This window comes from Balaenoptera ricei, chromosome 13 (genome assembly GCF_028023285.1).
Source record: "Balaenoptera ricei isolate mBalRic1 chromosome 13, mBalRic1.hap2, whole genome shotgun sequence".
Lineage (NCBI taxonomy): Eukaryota > Metazoa > Chordata > Mammalia > Artiodactyla > Balaenopteridae > Balaenoptera > Balaenoptera ricei.
This window is the reverse complement of record NC_082651.1, coordinates 63,348,397-63,363,966: the sequence shown is the minus strand read 5'-3', so window position 1 is coordinate 63,363,966 and position 15,570 is coordinate 63,348,397. Positions and strand designations below refer to the sequence as shown.

The window sequence follows — 15,570 nt, the reverse complement described above, 5'->3', positions numbered from 1 at the left end:
AGAAAGAGTCCTGAAGTTTGCCTTGATGGGGACTATTTAAGCAATGATTGTGGCCAGAGAAATAGAATGTGATGTTTGGCCTAAGATACAAGGGGTAGGTTATTTCTCTAGTTGGAGATACACAAAGTAAGAGCACTACTGGGAAGGGAGAAGGAGGGAAATAACTGTTGTAAGACCACCAGGAGTGTCTCCTAAGATTCTGTCTTTATTCTCAGTTAGAAACTTTTAAACTTAGCTCAGGTTATGAGGTGAATTCAACCCTTCACTGTCATTGTAGATATTTGTAGTGAATTTAGGCATTTCAATTACATGACTCAGAACCACTTTGAGAAAACCTCAAGAGGGTATCAGTCGTTTCATGTATGATCTCATATTTTCTACCTGTGCACTTAGGAATTCATGTGATGAGAGGAGCAGTCATTTATATGAGTGGCTGGGTTAATTTTTATTTTTTCCTAGGCTTAGCTTTTTATATAAATGCATTGGGTGTTTTTTGTGGCTGCTTTCCATAAATCTTATAGAAAGGTTTTCCATTTTTGAAGTAGATGTAGAACAAAACTACCCCAAGACAGGGTTCAAAAAAAACAATGATTTTTCACAAAAATGTAAACAATATTTGTTTATTGGGTGGTTCAGTGAGATGTATTAAATTTTAAACCTTTCTATATGTATTTGGACCATTTTATCTTTGAATCTTAGTTTTCACATACACTTATTACTGATATTTCATCTACTATTGGAAAAGTAATGACTTTAGATAAATTTTTATTGAAAATACTGGGACAGAAGAAATTGAAATAGTTTTTAAAAAGCCACAATTGAATAATCCTCATACAACTATATCATTATTGTATAAGTATATGTAAGTTATAAACATACTTTATAACTTTAAATTAACTATAACTTTAAATTAAATATGAATACTTTAAAGTTTTTGTACTTGGAAACGAAAAAGAAATACAAAAAACGGAAGTATTCATATTCTTCCATCTAGAATTAACTGTCAAAATGTTGACATTTTTTCTTATAGTTGTCCTATAAAAAACAAAACAGTTTTTGTAAAACTGATACCTATATAAAATAGCATTCACACAATGCAGAAAGGTAGAGAGATGGTAGTTAAAAATAATCCTCCACATCTACCACCCAGAAATAACTAACATTTAGTCTTTTCTCAAGTATGGGCAGTATTGAAGGTTTAGAGGACAGATGTTGAAATTTTGTGTTTTAGTCCCTTACAATAAAGTATTGTCCCACTCAAAATCCTAGTAGTGCCTCCATTGAGACACAGCTAATGGTACAGCTAATGGTCTTTTTATGGTTATGTACAGACAGATGCATAGATAGAGAAACGAGCTCATACTATAGAAGTAACTTCTAATTTTAAAAGGATCCAACCTAATGGTTTTCAGTGTAACAGAAAAAAAAAATTATGGGAGGGAATTGTTGAACTTCAAATGAATAATTTTTCACTATAAGAGAGGGAAAATAATCTAAAACATAGGTTAAAGAAACTTACATTAGAAAAAATATGAGGAGATTGGAGATTTCTTTGAAGGACATGTTTCAATTTTGGAGTATTAATTACCTGCTCTGAAAGTTGAGCAGTTAACCACTCTTGTATGTGCTTCTATAGAACTCCCTTCATACCTCTTGGTTTTTAATAGTTATATTTTTACACTGGCCAGGTCTAAAACATGCACAACATGTCTGTAGCCTTAACTCCAATTTCCAGGTTGTTTAATGTTCATGTTTATATGTAAATGGATTCAGTGCTTACCATGTCCTTTTACCATGGCTTCCTCATTCCTAGCTTTAAAATGCTTGATTCCACTTTTATTTGGCTAGATCTGTTTTTCAGGTGTTTTGGGTTTTTAAAAAAGAAATGTTGATGGATATTATAGTCCTTGAAGTATTTCATGCTTGATAAGCATATCTGTCTTTCAGCTTTATTCTCGAGCAAATCTTCATTATTATAGTTACAGCTTTCCTAAACTTTGATTGTGATGCACCACTATCTTCTGACATTCAGTGTTAATGAAATGTCTGTTATCACTTTGATTTACTACCGCCCTCTCCCACCCGCCTCCCCATCCCCGCATTCCAGGTAATCTGCTCTGTCTGGATGCCTGAAGAATTCTTCGTTCCTGTTCCCTTTCCTTCACCCCTTATCTTTCCCCACTTTCACCTTCCTCCTTTCCTCTGTCTGGCCCCCTCTGGGCCTTGACTCCTTTTTCTTTCCTTCTCTCTTCCCACCCCTTTTCCTTCCTTTCCCCTTCTTTCTATCCACATCCTTTCTCCTGTTAATTTCTCCATCCACTTTCCTCCTTTTTGAGGTATTTAAAAGTTTAAAATTTTGATTATAAAATACTTGTCATACTAATATAATCAACATTTGTATGCACACTATAAAGTCCTGTTTGCATACATCCCTCCACAGAATTACATGCTATCCTGGAATTGGTGTTTATTATAATTTCATGCATTTCATTAATATTAATATTTTCATATTTCATTAATATGTACTGTTGGTTATTTCTAAACTTTATAAATAATATTGTCTTATAAGTATTTTGATTGAAATTGCATTTAATTTAATGATTAACTTGGGGAGAATCAACATCATTACAACAGTGAGTCTTTTTTAAAATTAATTAATTAGTGAATTTAACATCTTTTTTGGAGTATAATTGCTTTACGATGTTGTGTTAGTTTCTGCTTTATAACAAAGTGGATCAGCTATACGTATACGTATATCCCCATATCTCCTCCCTCTCAACATTGAGTCTTTCTATCCATAAATATATTTCTCCTTTTTTCTTTTCTTTCCAGTGATTACATTTTTTGGAGGGGAATTTACATAAAATTAACCAATTTAAAGCATGTTATTCATTGGTATTTAGTACATTTACACTGTTGTGCAACCACTACCAGTTCTAAAATATTTTCATTACCACCAAAAGAAAACCCATACCCATTAGCAGTTACTTACTTTTCCCAATTTCCCTAGATGCTGGCAACCACTAATCTACTTTTCGTCTCTATGGACTTGCCAATTCTTGACATTTTTTATAAATAGAATCATACAATATGTGACCTTTTGTGACTGGCTTCTTTTATGACTCAATAATATTCCATTATATGTATATACTACATTTTGTTTATCGAGTCACTCGTTGATGGACTTAAAGGTTGTTTCTACTTTTTGGCTATTATGAATAGTACTCCTTTGAACAGTCATGTACAAGTATTTGTTCAGTTCTTTTAGGTATATACCTAGGAGTGAAATTGCTGAGTCATATGATAATTTTATGTTTAACTTTTTGAGGAATCACCAAACTGTTTTCCATAGTCCCTGCACCATTTATCATTCCCACCAGCAATATATGAGGATTCCAGTTTCTCCACATTCTTGCTAATACTTGTTATTTTCTGTGGGTTTTTTTTGTTTTGTTTTGTTGTTTTAATAGCCATCCTAGTTGGTATGAAGTTGTATTTGATTGTGGTTTTGATTTGCATTTCCCTGGTGTCTAATGATAAGTATCTTTTCATGTATTTGTTGATCATTTTATTTTATTTTTAAATTTTATTGATTGATTTTTGGCTGTGTTGGGTCTTCATTGCTGTGCACAGGTTTCTCTAGTTGCGGCAAGCGGGGGCTACTCTTCGTTGTGGTGCATGGTCTTCTTATTGCTTTGGCTTCTCTTGTTGTGGAGCACGGGCTCTAGGCGCATGGGCTTCAGTAGTTGTGGCACGTGGGCTCAGTAGTTGTGGCTTGCAGGCTCTACAGCGCAGGCTCAGTAGTTGTGGCGCACGGGCTTAGTTGCTCTGCAGCATGTGGGATCTTCCCGGACCAGGGCTCGAACCTGTGTCCCCTGCATTGGCAGGCGGATTCTTAACCACTGCGCCACCAGGGAAGTCCCTGTTGATCATTTTATATCTTTGGAGAAATGTCTCTTCAGATCCTTTGTTCATTTTTAAGTTGTGTTGTCTTTCTGTTGTTGAGTTGTAAGTGTTCTATTTATATTCTGAATATATTTCTAGTAGATATATATTTCTGAGTTTTCCAATTGCTAAAAGTTGTTCATAGTGATTGCTTATTATTTTTAAAAGGACTGCTGTATTTGCAGATAGATTTCCTGTTTATTTTTAATATAATTTGTTTGTGCCTCCCCTGACACTTCTTCCTTTCCATAGTTTGTCTGTTTTTTAGAGAATCAGCTTGTCTAAATTGACCTTTAAAATCCTCTTTTGTATCTTTGGGTTTTTTTTTTTTTTCCATTAATTTCCATTCTTACATATATATTTCATCTATTTTTGGTCTCTTTTCAGCCTCTTTAGTTGAGCGTTCAGTATTTTTCCAGCCTTTTCTTTTTTAGTAAGCACTTAAGATTATACTTTTCTTTCAATGTGGTGTTTTAGCCAACTGAATCCTATACGTTTTGAGAGGTACAATTTCTTACTTAGTTTTAAGTCCTTTATTCTATTATCATTTATTTGTTCTTTGGTTTGTCATTTGTTTAGAAGTAAGTTTTTGTTCAGAAGTAAGTTTTTAAATTTCCAAGCTTGGTATGTGTCAGTTTCATAAAAATTCTCCATGTATTTGTGGATTATGAGTGCTCCCTAATTTTGGTTGCAGAGTTCTCTATATGTCCATTATAAAGCTTTAGTTGTTTTGTTCACATTGTCTGGATACTTGCTAATTTTAATCTGCTGAGTTACTGAGAGAAATGTGGATATCTTCATAAATTCAATACATTTTTGCTTCATATGTTTTCAAGGCACAGAGCTGTCATTTATTTTGTGTGTGTGGGCAATTGAACCTTTATCATTCTTAGGGATATTTAAATAATAGTAATGCTATTATTATGTAATGCTTTTTGCCTCAGATTTATTTTGTCTGATAATAAGAAAGCAGTGCCAGAGTCCTTTTTTGGTTTTTACATGGTATATCTTTTCGCATCCTTTGTGAGTCTTTTTGGTTTAGGTAAAACTTATAACTGGATTTTATTTATTTTAAAATTTAATTTGAGGGCTTCCCTGGTAGCACAGTGGTTGAGAATGCGCCTGCCAATGCAGGGGACACGGGTTTGAGCCCTGTTCTGGAAGGATCCCACATGCCGCGGAGCAACTAAGCCCGTGTGCCACGACTGCTGAGCCTGCACTCTAGAGCCCACGAGCCACAACTACTGAGCCCACGTGCCACAACTACTGAAGCCCGCACGCTGCAACAAGAGGGGCCACCGTGGTGAGATGCCTGTGCACCTCAGCAAGGAGTAGCCCCAGCTCACTGCAACTGGAGGGGGCCCGCGGCAGCAACGAAGACCCAACACAGCCAAAAATAAATAAATAAAGTAAATAAATTTTTAAAAAATTTAAAAAATTTTAAATTTGATAGGGACTTCTCTGGTGGTGCAGTGGTTAAGAATCTGCCTGGCAGTGGGTTCAGTCCCTGGTGCGGGAAGATCCCACATGCCGTGGAGCAACTAGGCCCATGAGCCACAACTGCTGAAGCCCGTGTGCCTGGAGCCTGTGCTCTGCAACAAGAGAAGCCAGCGCAGTGAGAAGCCTGCGCACCGCATGGAAGAGTGGCCCGGCTCGCCGCGACTAGAGAAAGCCCGCACACAGCAACAAAGACCCAAAGCAGCCAAAAAAAAAAAAAGTTTAATTTGATAATCTCTTTTTTTAAAGTGGCAATTTGGATTTATTTCTACCAAATTATTTTCTGATTCTTATCGTTCCTCGTTTCCCTTACCTGTTCTTTCTTAATTTTATGTTGATTGGGTTTTAAAAATTCCTGTTTTCCCTCTTCTTATGCTCCTCCTCTATCCTATCACACATGCACTGGTTTGAAGTTCTTCACAAATTTTTTTTAAAAATGTGTATACATAACTCATCAAAGTCAAAAACGTTATCAGCATCTTCTTACTTCTCCTACAAAATACTAGGACCTTAGAATACCTTAGGTCAGATTATATTTCTTCATTACTGGCTGATATTTTAGTTCTATCTTTTTTACCCCTTAGATTTCTCTATAGTCAGTGTTAAGATTTGCCCATATGCTTACCATTTTCTTTGCTGTTCATTTCTTCTTCCTGGATATTCTTTAGGAGTTCCTTTATTGGTGGGGGGAGTCTGTTAGATTTTGTTTGTTGGAAAATGTCTGTATGTCACCCTTGTTCTTTTTTTTATTGGGGTATAGTTGTTTTTACAATGTTGTGTTAGTTTCTACTGTACAGCGGAGTGAAGTAGAATTCCGTGTGCTATGCAGCAGGTTCTTATTAGTTATCTATTTTATACATATTAGTGTATATATGTCAATCTCCCAATTCATCCTACCCCCGAACCCCCGCTTTCCCCCGCTTGGTGTCACCCTTGTTCTTGAAGGATATTTTATCTGAGTGTACAATTCCACATTGACCGCTACTTTTCCTTAGTACCTGTAAGATTGTGTTGCATTGTCCTTTGGCTTGCACTATTATTGTTTACAAGTCTTGATCCCAGATATTGGTTCCTTCTACTACACTGGGTCCAAAAGTGGATTTCTTTTTTATTTTTCCTATTTGGATTTGCTGTGTTTTCTTAATCAGAGAATTTATGTCTTTTATCAGTTCTGGAAAATTATCAGTCATTATCTCTTTGACTATTGTGTTTCTTTACTCTTTTTTTCTAAAGCTATGATTAGACATGTGTTAGACTTTTGCATTCTTTTTCTGCCATGTGTCTGTGCTTCTCTCTTTGTGATTATTTCAGATGGTCTAATTCTTCAGCTCTAATATGTTGTTTAACAATCCCATTGGATTTTTTTTTTTTTTTTTTTTTTTTTTTTTTTTTTTAACGCACTTTTTTTTTTTTTTTTTTTTAAATTATTATTTATTTATTTATTCATTCTTGGCTGTGTTGGGTCTTCGTTTCTGTGCGAGGGCTTTCTCCAGTTGTGGCGAGAGGGGCCACTCTTCATCGCGGTGCGCGGGCCTCTCACTGTCGTGGCCTCTCTTGTTGCGGAGCACAGGCTCCAGACGCGCAGGCTCAGTAGCTGTGGCTCACGGGCCTAGTTGCTCCGTGGCATGTGGGATCTTCCCAGACCAGGGCTCGAACCCTTGTCCCCTGCATCGGCAGGCAGGTTCTCAACCACTGCGCCACCAGGGAAGCCCCCCATTGGATTTTTTAAAAATAAATTTATTTATTTTATTTATATTTATTTTTGGCTGTGTTGGGTCTTCGTTGCTGCGCGTGGACTTTCTCTAGTTGTGACGAGCAGGGGCTACTGTTCGTTGCTGTGCACAGGCTTCTCATTGTGGTGGCTTCTCTTGTTGCGGAGCACGGGCTCTAGGCAGGTGGGCTTCAGTAGTTGTGGCACATGGGCTCAGTAGTTGTGGCTCAGGCTCTAGAGCACAGGCTCAGTAGTTGTGGCACAGGGGCTTAGTTGCTCCACGGCATGTGGGATGTTCCTGAACCAGGGCTCAAACCCATGTCCCCTGCATTGGCAGGCAGATTCTTAACCACTGCACCACCAGGGAAGCCCGGGTTTTTTTTTTTTTTTTTAATGATTATATTTTTCATTTATAGAAGTTGTTTGGTTCATTTCTAAGTCTGCCTAGTCTTTTTTTTTTTTTTAAAGTGGTATCTTGTTCTTTGCTCATGTGTTCCATTCCCATTCTTAATATCCCATCTCTAAAATTTTTTGGATTTAAATCTGCTCCTTGTCTTCTTTCTGCTGAGTCTTACCGTTTTTTTTTTTTTTTTTTTTTGACTCTCTTACTCGTGGTGGCTTGTTTCCTTGTCTGTTATGTATGTTTAGATTGTGAATTCTCATTTATCTGGGTTCCTTCTGTGCAAATCATACAGGCAAATCATATATCCTCTCAGATAAAATTTGCTTTTGCTTTTGCTTTTGCCTTATACCCTACAAATGTAATTAACGCAGTAACACATTTAAGTTAATTTCTCAGCCTGTAACTTTCTACATTTGTTAGGGCAAAGATTTAGCTGTTGAAAAAGAAACCTCAAATAAATAAATAACAGTGGCTTAAACAGGAATAGGGGTTTCATTTTCTGTCACGACAGTGTGGGCATAGGAGCACCTGGCCGGCAGGGCAGCCCCACTGTCTCTGCACCCTGTCTCCTCCTTTACTTCTCTAGCATCCTTAGGGTGTTGCCTTCATTTTCAAGGTCCAGGATGGCTTACTACCTTATCTGTATTCCAGCCAATGGGAGAGGACTAAAGGGGAAGAGGAGGACACATTCCGGAAATGATACGCATCATTCCTGCTCACATTCTGTTGGTCAGAATTTAGTTATGTGCCCACACCAGCTGCAAGCGAAGCTGGAAAATGTAGTCTTTGTTCTTAGTAGTTACGTGTCTTGTGAAAAATGGTCAGTTCTGTCACTGTAGAAGGAGGGGATAATAGAAATGGCCACACCCAGCAGCCTTTTTCACTGCTAAGACATACAGCAGACATCTGAAATCCCAACCCCAGTGAAGGCAGGCTTTTATTTATTTATTTATTTAAAATTAATTTTTATTGGAGTATAGTTGATTTCTAGTGTTGTGTTTCTGCTGTTGTGTTCAGCAAAGTGAATCAGTTATACATATACATGTATCCACACTTTGTTAGATTCTTTTCCCATATAAGTCATTACAGAGTACTGAGTAGAGTTTCCTGTGCTAGACAGTAGGTTCTTACTAGTTATCTATTTTATATATAGTAAAGGCTGGCTTTTAGTCATACATTGTCAGAGAGGAGATTCTGCACCCGCCTTCCCTTTTCCAGGGGCCCAGGCTGATAGAGGCAGGTTTCCCTAATTGTTACCATATCTCATGAGGTAGGTTTTTAACGTGGTCCCCCGGCCTTGCCCTATGCTGGGGACTCTCCACTTTGCAGGAGCTCAGACATAGTTTTCCCTAACTCAACTACACATTTATTTGAAAAAGTGCTTATAATATTTTATCTAGTATTTCTAGGATAGTGGAGTGTTTGCTTTTGTTTTTGAAGATTTCTAGTATCTTCCATACTTATTTTCTCTAATTAATCTCTTTCATGTGAATTCTCTCTGATTATATCAAGTCTTTTCTACTATGTCAGTACAGGTAATTTGATTCAGCAGTATCTCTCGTCTTCTTTGTTGTGTTGTATTTATTTGTATTTTAATGATATTGCTAGGATCTAACTTCCCTTCCTTATTCTTTTTATCTTGTTTCTTGATTTCAATATCCCGTTTTGGAGTTCTAAGCCTGGGATTATTTTGTTCCATTTCCTTTATGTAGTCTGGTGTAAGGGGTGTGTGTGTGTCTGGAGCTAGGTGGGTGATAATCTGAAAGACAACTCGTAGAGGTCATTATGTCGTGTTTGTTAGAATACCTCAGTTCTAGGTTAGAACACTTAGTTGGGTGTTATATTTTCTTATCCCTTGTTTGGGAGGAGTAAGGCATTACTGAAGGATACTCCATTTGGTGTGTGGCCTAAGAGTGTTTACTAAGTTAGAGCTCAGTCATCACTTTCCCTTGCTTCACTGGGGTCTCCCAGCAGCATTTTCAGAATAGTATTCCCCCATCTGCAGAAGGAGAATGTAAGGGCACCCCTCAACTTTCTACTCTCCAGGTTGGGATTATTAGTGAGATTTCTCAGGGTTTTGTTGACTCACCAGAGGATTTCTGGAAGGTGGGAGTGAGGATAGGAACTAAGCCTGGCTCAGCCTCACTTCTCTTTAAGTTTCATTGGAAGAAGGCAGTTCTGTAACACTGTCAATCCACCATTGTAGCATTATTTTTTTCCTTGGATTATCATAAGTCTTGGTCCTTGTTTCTAGATCATCTTCGTTGTTTGTTTAAATAACTGTATAATATTCTAGTGATGTACGATTGTGCAAATATTGTGATGTTCTGTTATCTCCAGGTCTTGTTGTAACAGATAAATCTGTAGAGATTTTATTCATCCCTGTGTTGTTTGCTTCTGTTGCATTATTTCCTTAGATTGAATTCCCAGGAGTAGAATTGCTATGTCAGAGTATAACAGATATCTCTGAGTCTTGTCTCATATTGCTTTTTCTTTTTTAAAGGTTATAACAACTTAGATTCTCACCAGAAATGAATGAGTATACCAATTTCACTATAGCCTCATTAGTATTTGGTGATAGGTTTTTTCTTTTTCCTTAAAAAAAATAGCTATAGAATAATATCTTAAGGTTGCTTAAATATTCATGTGTTTTATTATTATGGAGCTTTAGCAGTTTTCTGTGGCTTTAGTTTACTACTTATTTTCTCATCTGTGAGTTGTATGTTTTTATGCCTGCCCATTTAATGACTTGATGTTTTTCTCATACATGCACACAAGTGCCGTTTTATAAAAGAAAACGTCAACCTTTACATTTTTATATTTTGCAAAGCTATTTTTACAAATCTTTTGCCTTTTAAAAAATTAGGTTTATTTGAAATTTTAAATTTTAGTATATTATATAATTAAATCTTTTGTTGGTTTAAATTGAGAAAGTTATTTGGTAAATGTTTTATTCTCTTTTTTGCTAGCTTTCTGTATTGTGATTTTATTTCCTTATCGTGGTGTTCAATTTTGGTATGTGAAGAAGGTGTGCTCTGATTAAGTGGATAGTAATTGGGAGGAATTTATATCAATCTCACTTACTGAATTTTTAAAAATCTTGTTTTAGAAAACTGACTCATATTTTTACATAAAATTAGGTCTTTTCAATAGTTCTTAATGTCTATAAGGATAGGATTCATTCTTTTTAAAAAATATTCTTTCATAATTTTGTTCAAGTTTTAGTCATTTTGTTTTGTTTCAAAAAGGGATTTCAAGAGCTAACTTTTCGAGATTCCTAAGATGGATCATTGATTTGGGCAAAAACTACATATTCTGTTACAGTCTTTAAACATTGCTTAGGGAAAAATATAAATAAAAATAATGAATACTGTTAGGGACAAAATTATCAGCACTATGTTTCATATGAATAATTTTTCTATATCTAGAGATCTAAGCTCCTAATAAACAGAGCTCTTTATATCTGTTAATATGTAGAAACTCCTTATAGTTGTGACTGAGTAACTTATGGATAGTGAATCACTTAATTCAAAACATTAGTGAATTTTAAATTAAATAAGCAAAATACTTTTCATGACTTCCATCTTTACCCATCATTGATAAAATTTAGCTACTCTTTGTTCTGTCTCTAGGTGGAAAACCATGAATTCCTTGTAAAACCTTCATTTGATCCTAACTTGAGTGAATTAAGAGAAATAATGGATGACTTAGAAAAGAAGATGCAGTCAACATTAATAAGTGCAGCTAGAGATCTAGGTAAGAATGGGTTCTTGGAGGTTTGAATAATTCTTTTGTCTACATAGTATCCACACTGGAGCCAGAATTGCTTTCCTAGAAGAAACAATTGATCATGCCACTTCCTTGTTTAAAGTGCCAGCCCCCTTTTCTACTGAATAAAATTACAGTCACATAAAGTTTACATACAGGGTTCTTTACATCTGGAGCCTGGCCTCCCCTTCAGATTCTTCTTTTACTAATTTCCCTAATCCCAGGATGACCCCACGTTCCTGCCAGACAAATCACCCTACATGCCCTTGCATCGTGTCTTTTAAATAAGACCTGTTTTAAATGTTACCTCCTGTATAAGCCTAATTCTACTAGGAATAGTTCATTGATTTGGCTTTGGGGTTCCCAAGCACTTCATTAATACCAACTTAAAAAAATTATTAGATTTGAATTCCCTAGATTATCAGTTCCCTAATTAGTCTCACACTGTTTTGTTCTCTTTTGCTCTGAATTTATAAACCTCTTTGTTCTGAGCATCTCTCACATGTATGTTGAACAAACAAATCTCAGCATATTAGAAGACCCCTCAGAGCAGTAATACTCTTGTATATGCCCATACCAACATATATAAAAATTTTTGCAAATAGTTTCCTTGGAGAGTCCTTATATGAACTGGATCCTAGATTTAAGAATCTTTGCCTTAAAGGATATTGAAATTTACCCTCCTCATTTCATAGATCTCTCCATGTTCTCTCTATGTCTCTTTCCTCCCTGGTCAAGTGAGGTCTGTCTTTAGTTGTTTGCTGCTTCTAACCTTCCATAGTCATGCTTTAGCAAATAAGTTTGTAGATACTATCTCTCTCTTCTGGTTTGGGGTCTAAAGATCACAATGATGAATGAGATTATGAGGACAGGACAAACATAAAAACTCAAAAATCTTAGATGCATAAAGTCTAGCTGATTGATCATTGCTTGTTTTGTGAAGCTTCCTACATTTAACACAAAGTATATGTCCTAGTTTTTCTAGGGCTTCATTGTCAGAGTCTCAAGTTTTTGTTTGGAAAGTATATTTGTTTTCTTTAATTATACTCTATATTAGTTCCAGAGAAATGCTTTGGTTAACTAAAGAACCCTCAGCAGAACTCCTCAAGGACAATGACCATTTCTTATCTACCCTCATGCCCACAGCATCTTAGAACAGTGTGTGCTACCCACTGCTGGTGCTCTGAAGCCTTGGTTGGGTTTACCTAGAAAGGCCTCCGCCATCAGAAGCTAACATTAATAAGGGGATTTAAGTATTTTCATGTAGTTTTTTGAGTGAAGTAAGTGAAGTAGGATGTGCATCTTTCCCATTTGGATAATATTAATAATTTCCAGTATGCTGTCATGTAATAAAAGTGTATTTTTCACTATTTAGATTTAAGTATTTTAAACACTTACATTGAAAATGGCTGTAGATATCTATGACATACTTTTTCTTTTTTTCCTGATCATGAAGGCTTGGATCCTGGCAAACAGATTAAACTGGATTCCAGCACACAATTTGGATATTATTTTCGCGTAACATGCAAGGAAGAAAAAGTCCTTCGTAATAATAAAAACTTCAGTACAGTAGATATCCAGAAGAATGGTGTTAAATTTACCAACAGGTTTGTAAGCCTATGTTAAATTAAGTCTTTACTAGTCCCATGAAACTATTCTCTGATGAAATGTGAATGTTCTATGATAAGGAAGTTTTACCGTATTTATTGTTAATTGATATAAGGCATAAGATAAGATTGAAGCTTTTTTTCCCTTACAAGAGGTTGGTCAGATATCCCAACACCACTTGTTAAATAATTCATTTTTTCCTCATTGACTGAAATGGCACTTTGGGTCTATTTTTAAGATTATTCTTCCATGTATGTCTCTTACCATCCTTTTATCAGTATGAAATACATTGTATTACATTTATTTTATGTTTCCATATCTATTAGAGTTAGTTCCCCTTCATATCTCTGTTAGTTATTTTCACATTTATTTTTTCTAAGAAAACTTTGTTAACCTTGATCAATTAAATTCTTCTGGTGTATCAGTTGGATGTATCATTTAGTTTAGGGAGATGTCTACCAGCCTTATTAATAAGGCCATTCATTAGACTACAGCTTTTTTTAAAAAAAAAAAAATGTGTTCCATGTTGTAAAAAAATCTTACCAGTTTTTTTCTGCGTTTTCTCTTGCTGATGTTAGGAAGTTCCTGAGGCAGATTATTCATGGGTGAAAAAAGAATTATTTAAAAATGAATCTTTTGTGACTGGTAGAGGGAGGGCATTTATCCTTTCTCTTCTGTATTGTTCTAGAACTTATGGCCAGCCTTACTCCACCCTCCTGAATATTCTTAGTATTTACAGCTAACTTTTGTATATATGATCCTCTTTTATCCATTTATTTAGTAAGTGTTTTGAGTGTCTGTTATATGCAGACGTTCTTCTAGGTGTTCAGACAACCTAGTAATGAAAACAGTCGGTCTGTTTAGTTTGTTTCTCATAACAACTCTCTGAGATAAATAGGACAGCTTACAGTTCTCTCACTTTTTAGATGGAGAAACTGAAACTCCAGTTCCCCAGGATTGGACAGCTAGTAACAATAGATACCAAACCTGGATCTTCTGTTGCCAAATTTATTAGTTGCTGTTTCTCAATCACACTATATCCCTGATTCGAGAAATTTATATATGTTATAACTAACCAATGGGTGACTGGAAGATGATTATAACACTCCAAAAGTTCTGTTTTATCTAAGCCAAAATATATATAGAGGTTGAACTGACCACAGTGGTTCCAAAAGTTGTGAAAAATTCATTCGTTCATTCATTCATTGCTTTTTGTCAACAGATTGCTTGCTATGGATCTGACTCTGAGGTCATATAATTGTCCTTCTTAAAAACCTCCAGTGTCTGGAGACAGAAAAAAATTAAATGTTTACTATAACCTGTACAATCTGATTCCTGCCCACCTCTTCTTTTCTCTCTGTCAGCTCTTCCCATCACACAGCAGTCTCACTTTTATAATGTCTTTGCTTCTTTCTTTTCTTCCTTTAATTCTTTCCAGTTGCCTGTTTCATAGTCTTTTTGTGCCAATGTACTGTTCTTGAGCTGTATGTGCATGTTATGGCATTGGCTGGTTCCATCATGTTCACAATTATTGCCTTGATTGCCTAATACCCTCCTCCTTCTGTTAAGTACTTCCCCCTCTTTCTCGTATCCTCTGTGACCGCCCTCATCTTGTCTTTTTGTTTTTAATTTCATTCCCTTCCTTTGATACCAGTGAATATTTTTTCTCTCGATTCTCATCTTCAGCAATTTTTATTTCAACCTTTAATTTTCATTTACTCTTTAAATTGCTCAATAAGATTGTTTTCAAAACATTTACCTTACTTTGACAACTTTCAGTATCAAAGACTGTTTCCTACAGTAATGAGAGAAACTGTGTGTGGGGGTGTGTGTGTTATTTATTTTTTAATCCAAGTATAGCTGATTTACAGTATTATATTAGTTTCAGGAATACAGCATAGTGATTCATTATTTTTATAGTTTATACTCCATTAAAAGTTATTACGAGATAATGGCTATATTCCCTGTGCTGTACAATATATCCTTGTTGCCTTATCTATTTTATACATAGTAGTTTCTATCTCTTAATCCTATACCCCTAATTTCCCCCTCTCCCCACTGGTAACCACTAGTTTGTTTTCTATATCTGTGTCTGTTTCTGTTTTGCTGTATACATTCATTTGTTTTATTTTTTAGGTTCCATTTAAATATTTTAGAAAAGGTCACAGGCCAGAATTTTACTCAAGGAAATAATTGTTATAGCAAGAATACTATTGGTGCCAACGGGCCATTCCAAACAGCATGAATGTTAATACACTGAATTCCAGCCACATTCGCCCCTAATGAGTTGCCCATTTTCTACTGATATTTCGATTTTAATTGTTTTGATGCTTTATAGGATAATACTCTGGATATATTTTATATAGTGCACATTACCTCCAGTAGATGTTTTAGTATTTTTAATAATACCATTATCTTGATTTGCAGTAAACTGACTTCTCTCAATGAGGAGTATACCAAAAATAAAACCGAATATGAGGACGCCCAGGATGCCATTGTTAAAGAAATTGTCAATATTTCTTCAGGTAAATTTAATAGAACCAATACATTAAATGTCGAAGGTTTGTGGCAACCTACCTTGTCAAATGATGGTTAGCATTTTTTTAGCAATAAAGTATTTTTTAATTTAAGGTATATA

At 35.6% G+C, this 15,570-nt stretch overlaps 1 protein-coding gene across 2 annotated transcripts in view; it reads left to right on the top strand.

The window, feature by feature from the left end:
• Positions 1-15,570, top strand: part of MSH2 (mutS homolog 2) — an 81,703-nt gene that overhangs the window by 48,425 nt on the left and 17,708 nt on the right. For both annotated transcript variants that reach the window (XM_059943388.1, XM_059943389.1), the window contains exons 9-11: positions 11,189-11,312; positions 12,781-12,931; positions 15,360-15,457. In XM_059943388.1, coding sequence (XP_059799371.1) covers positions 11,189-11,312; positions 12,781-12,931; positions 15,360-15,457 — 373 coding nt within the window. The remainder of the gene's footprint in view (positions 1-11,188; positions 11,313-12,780; positions 12,932-15,359; positions 15,458-15,570) is intronic.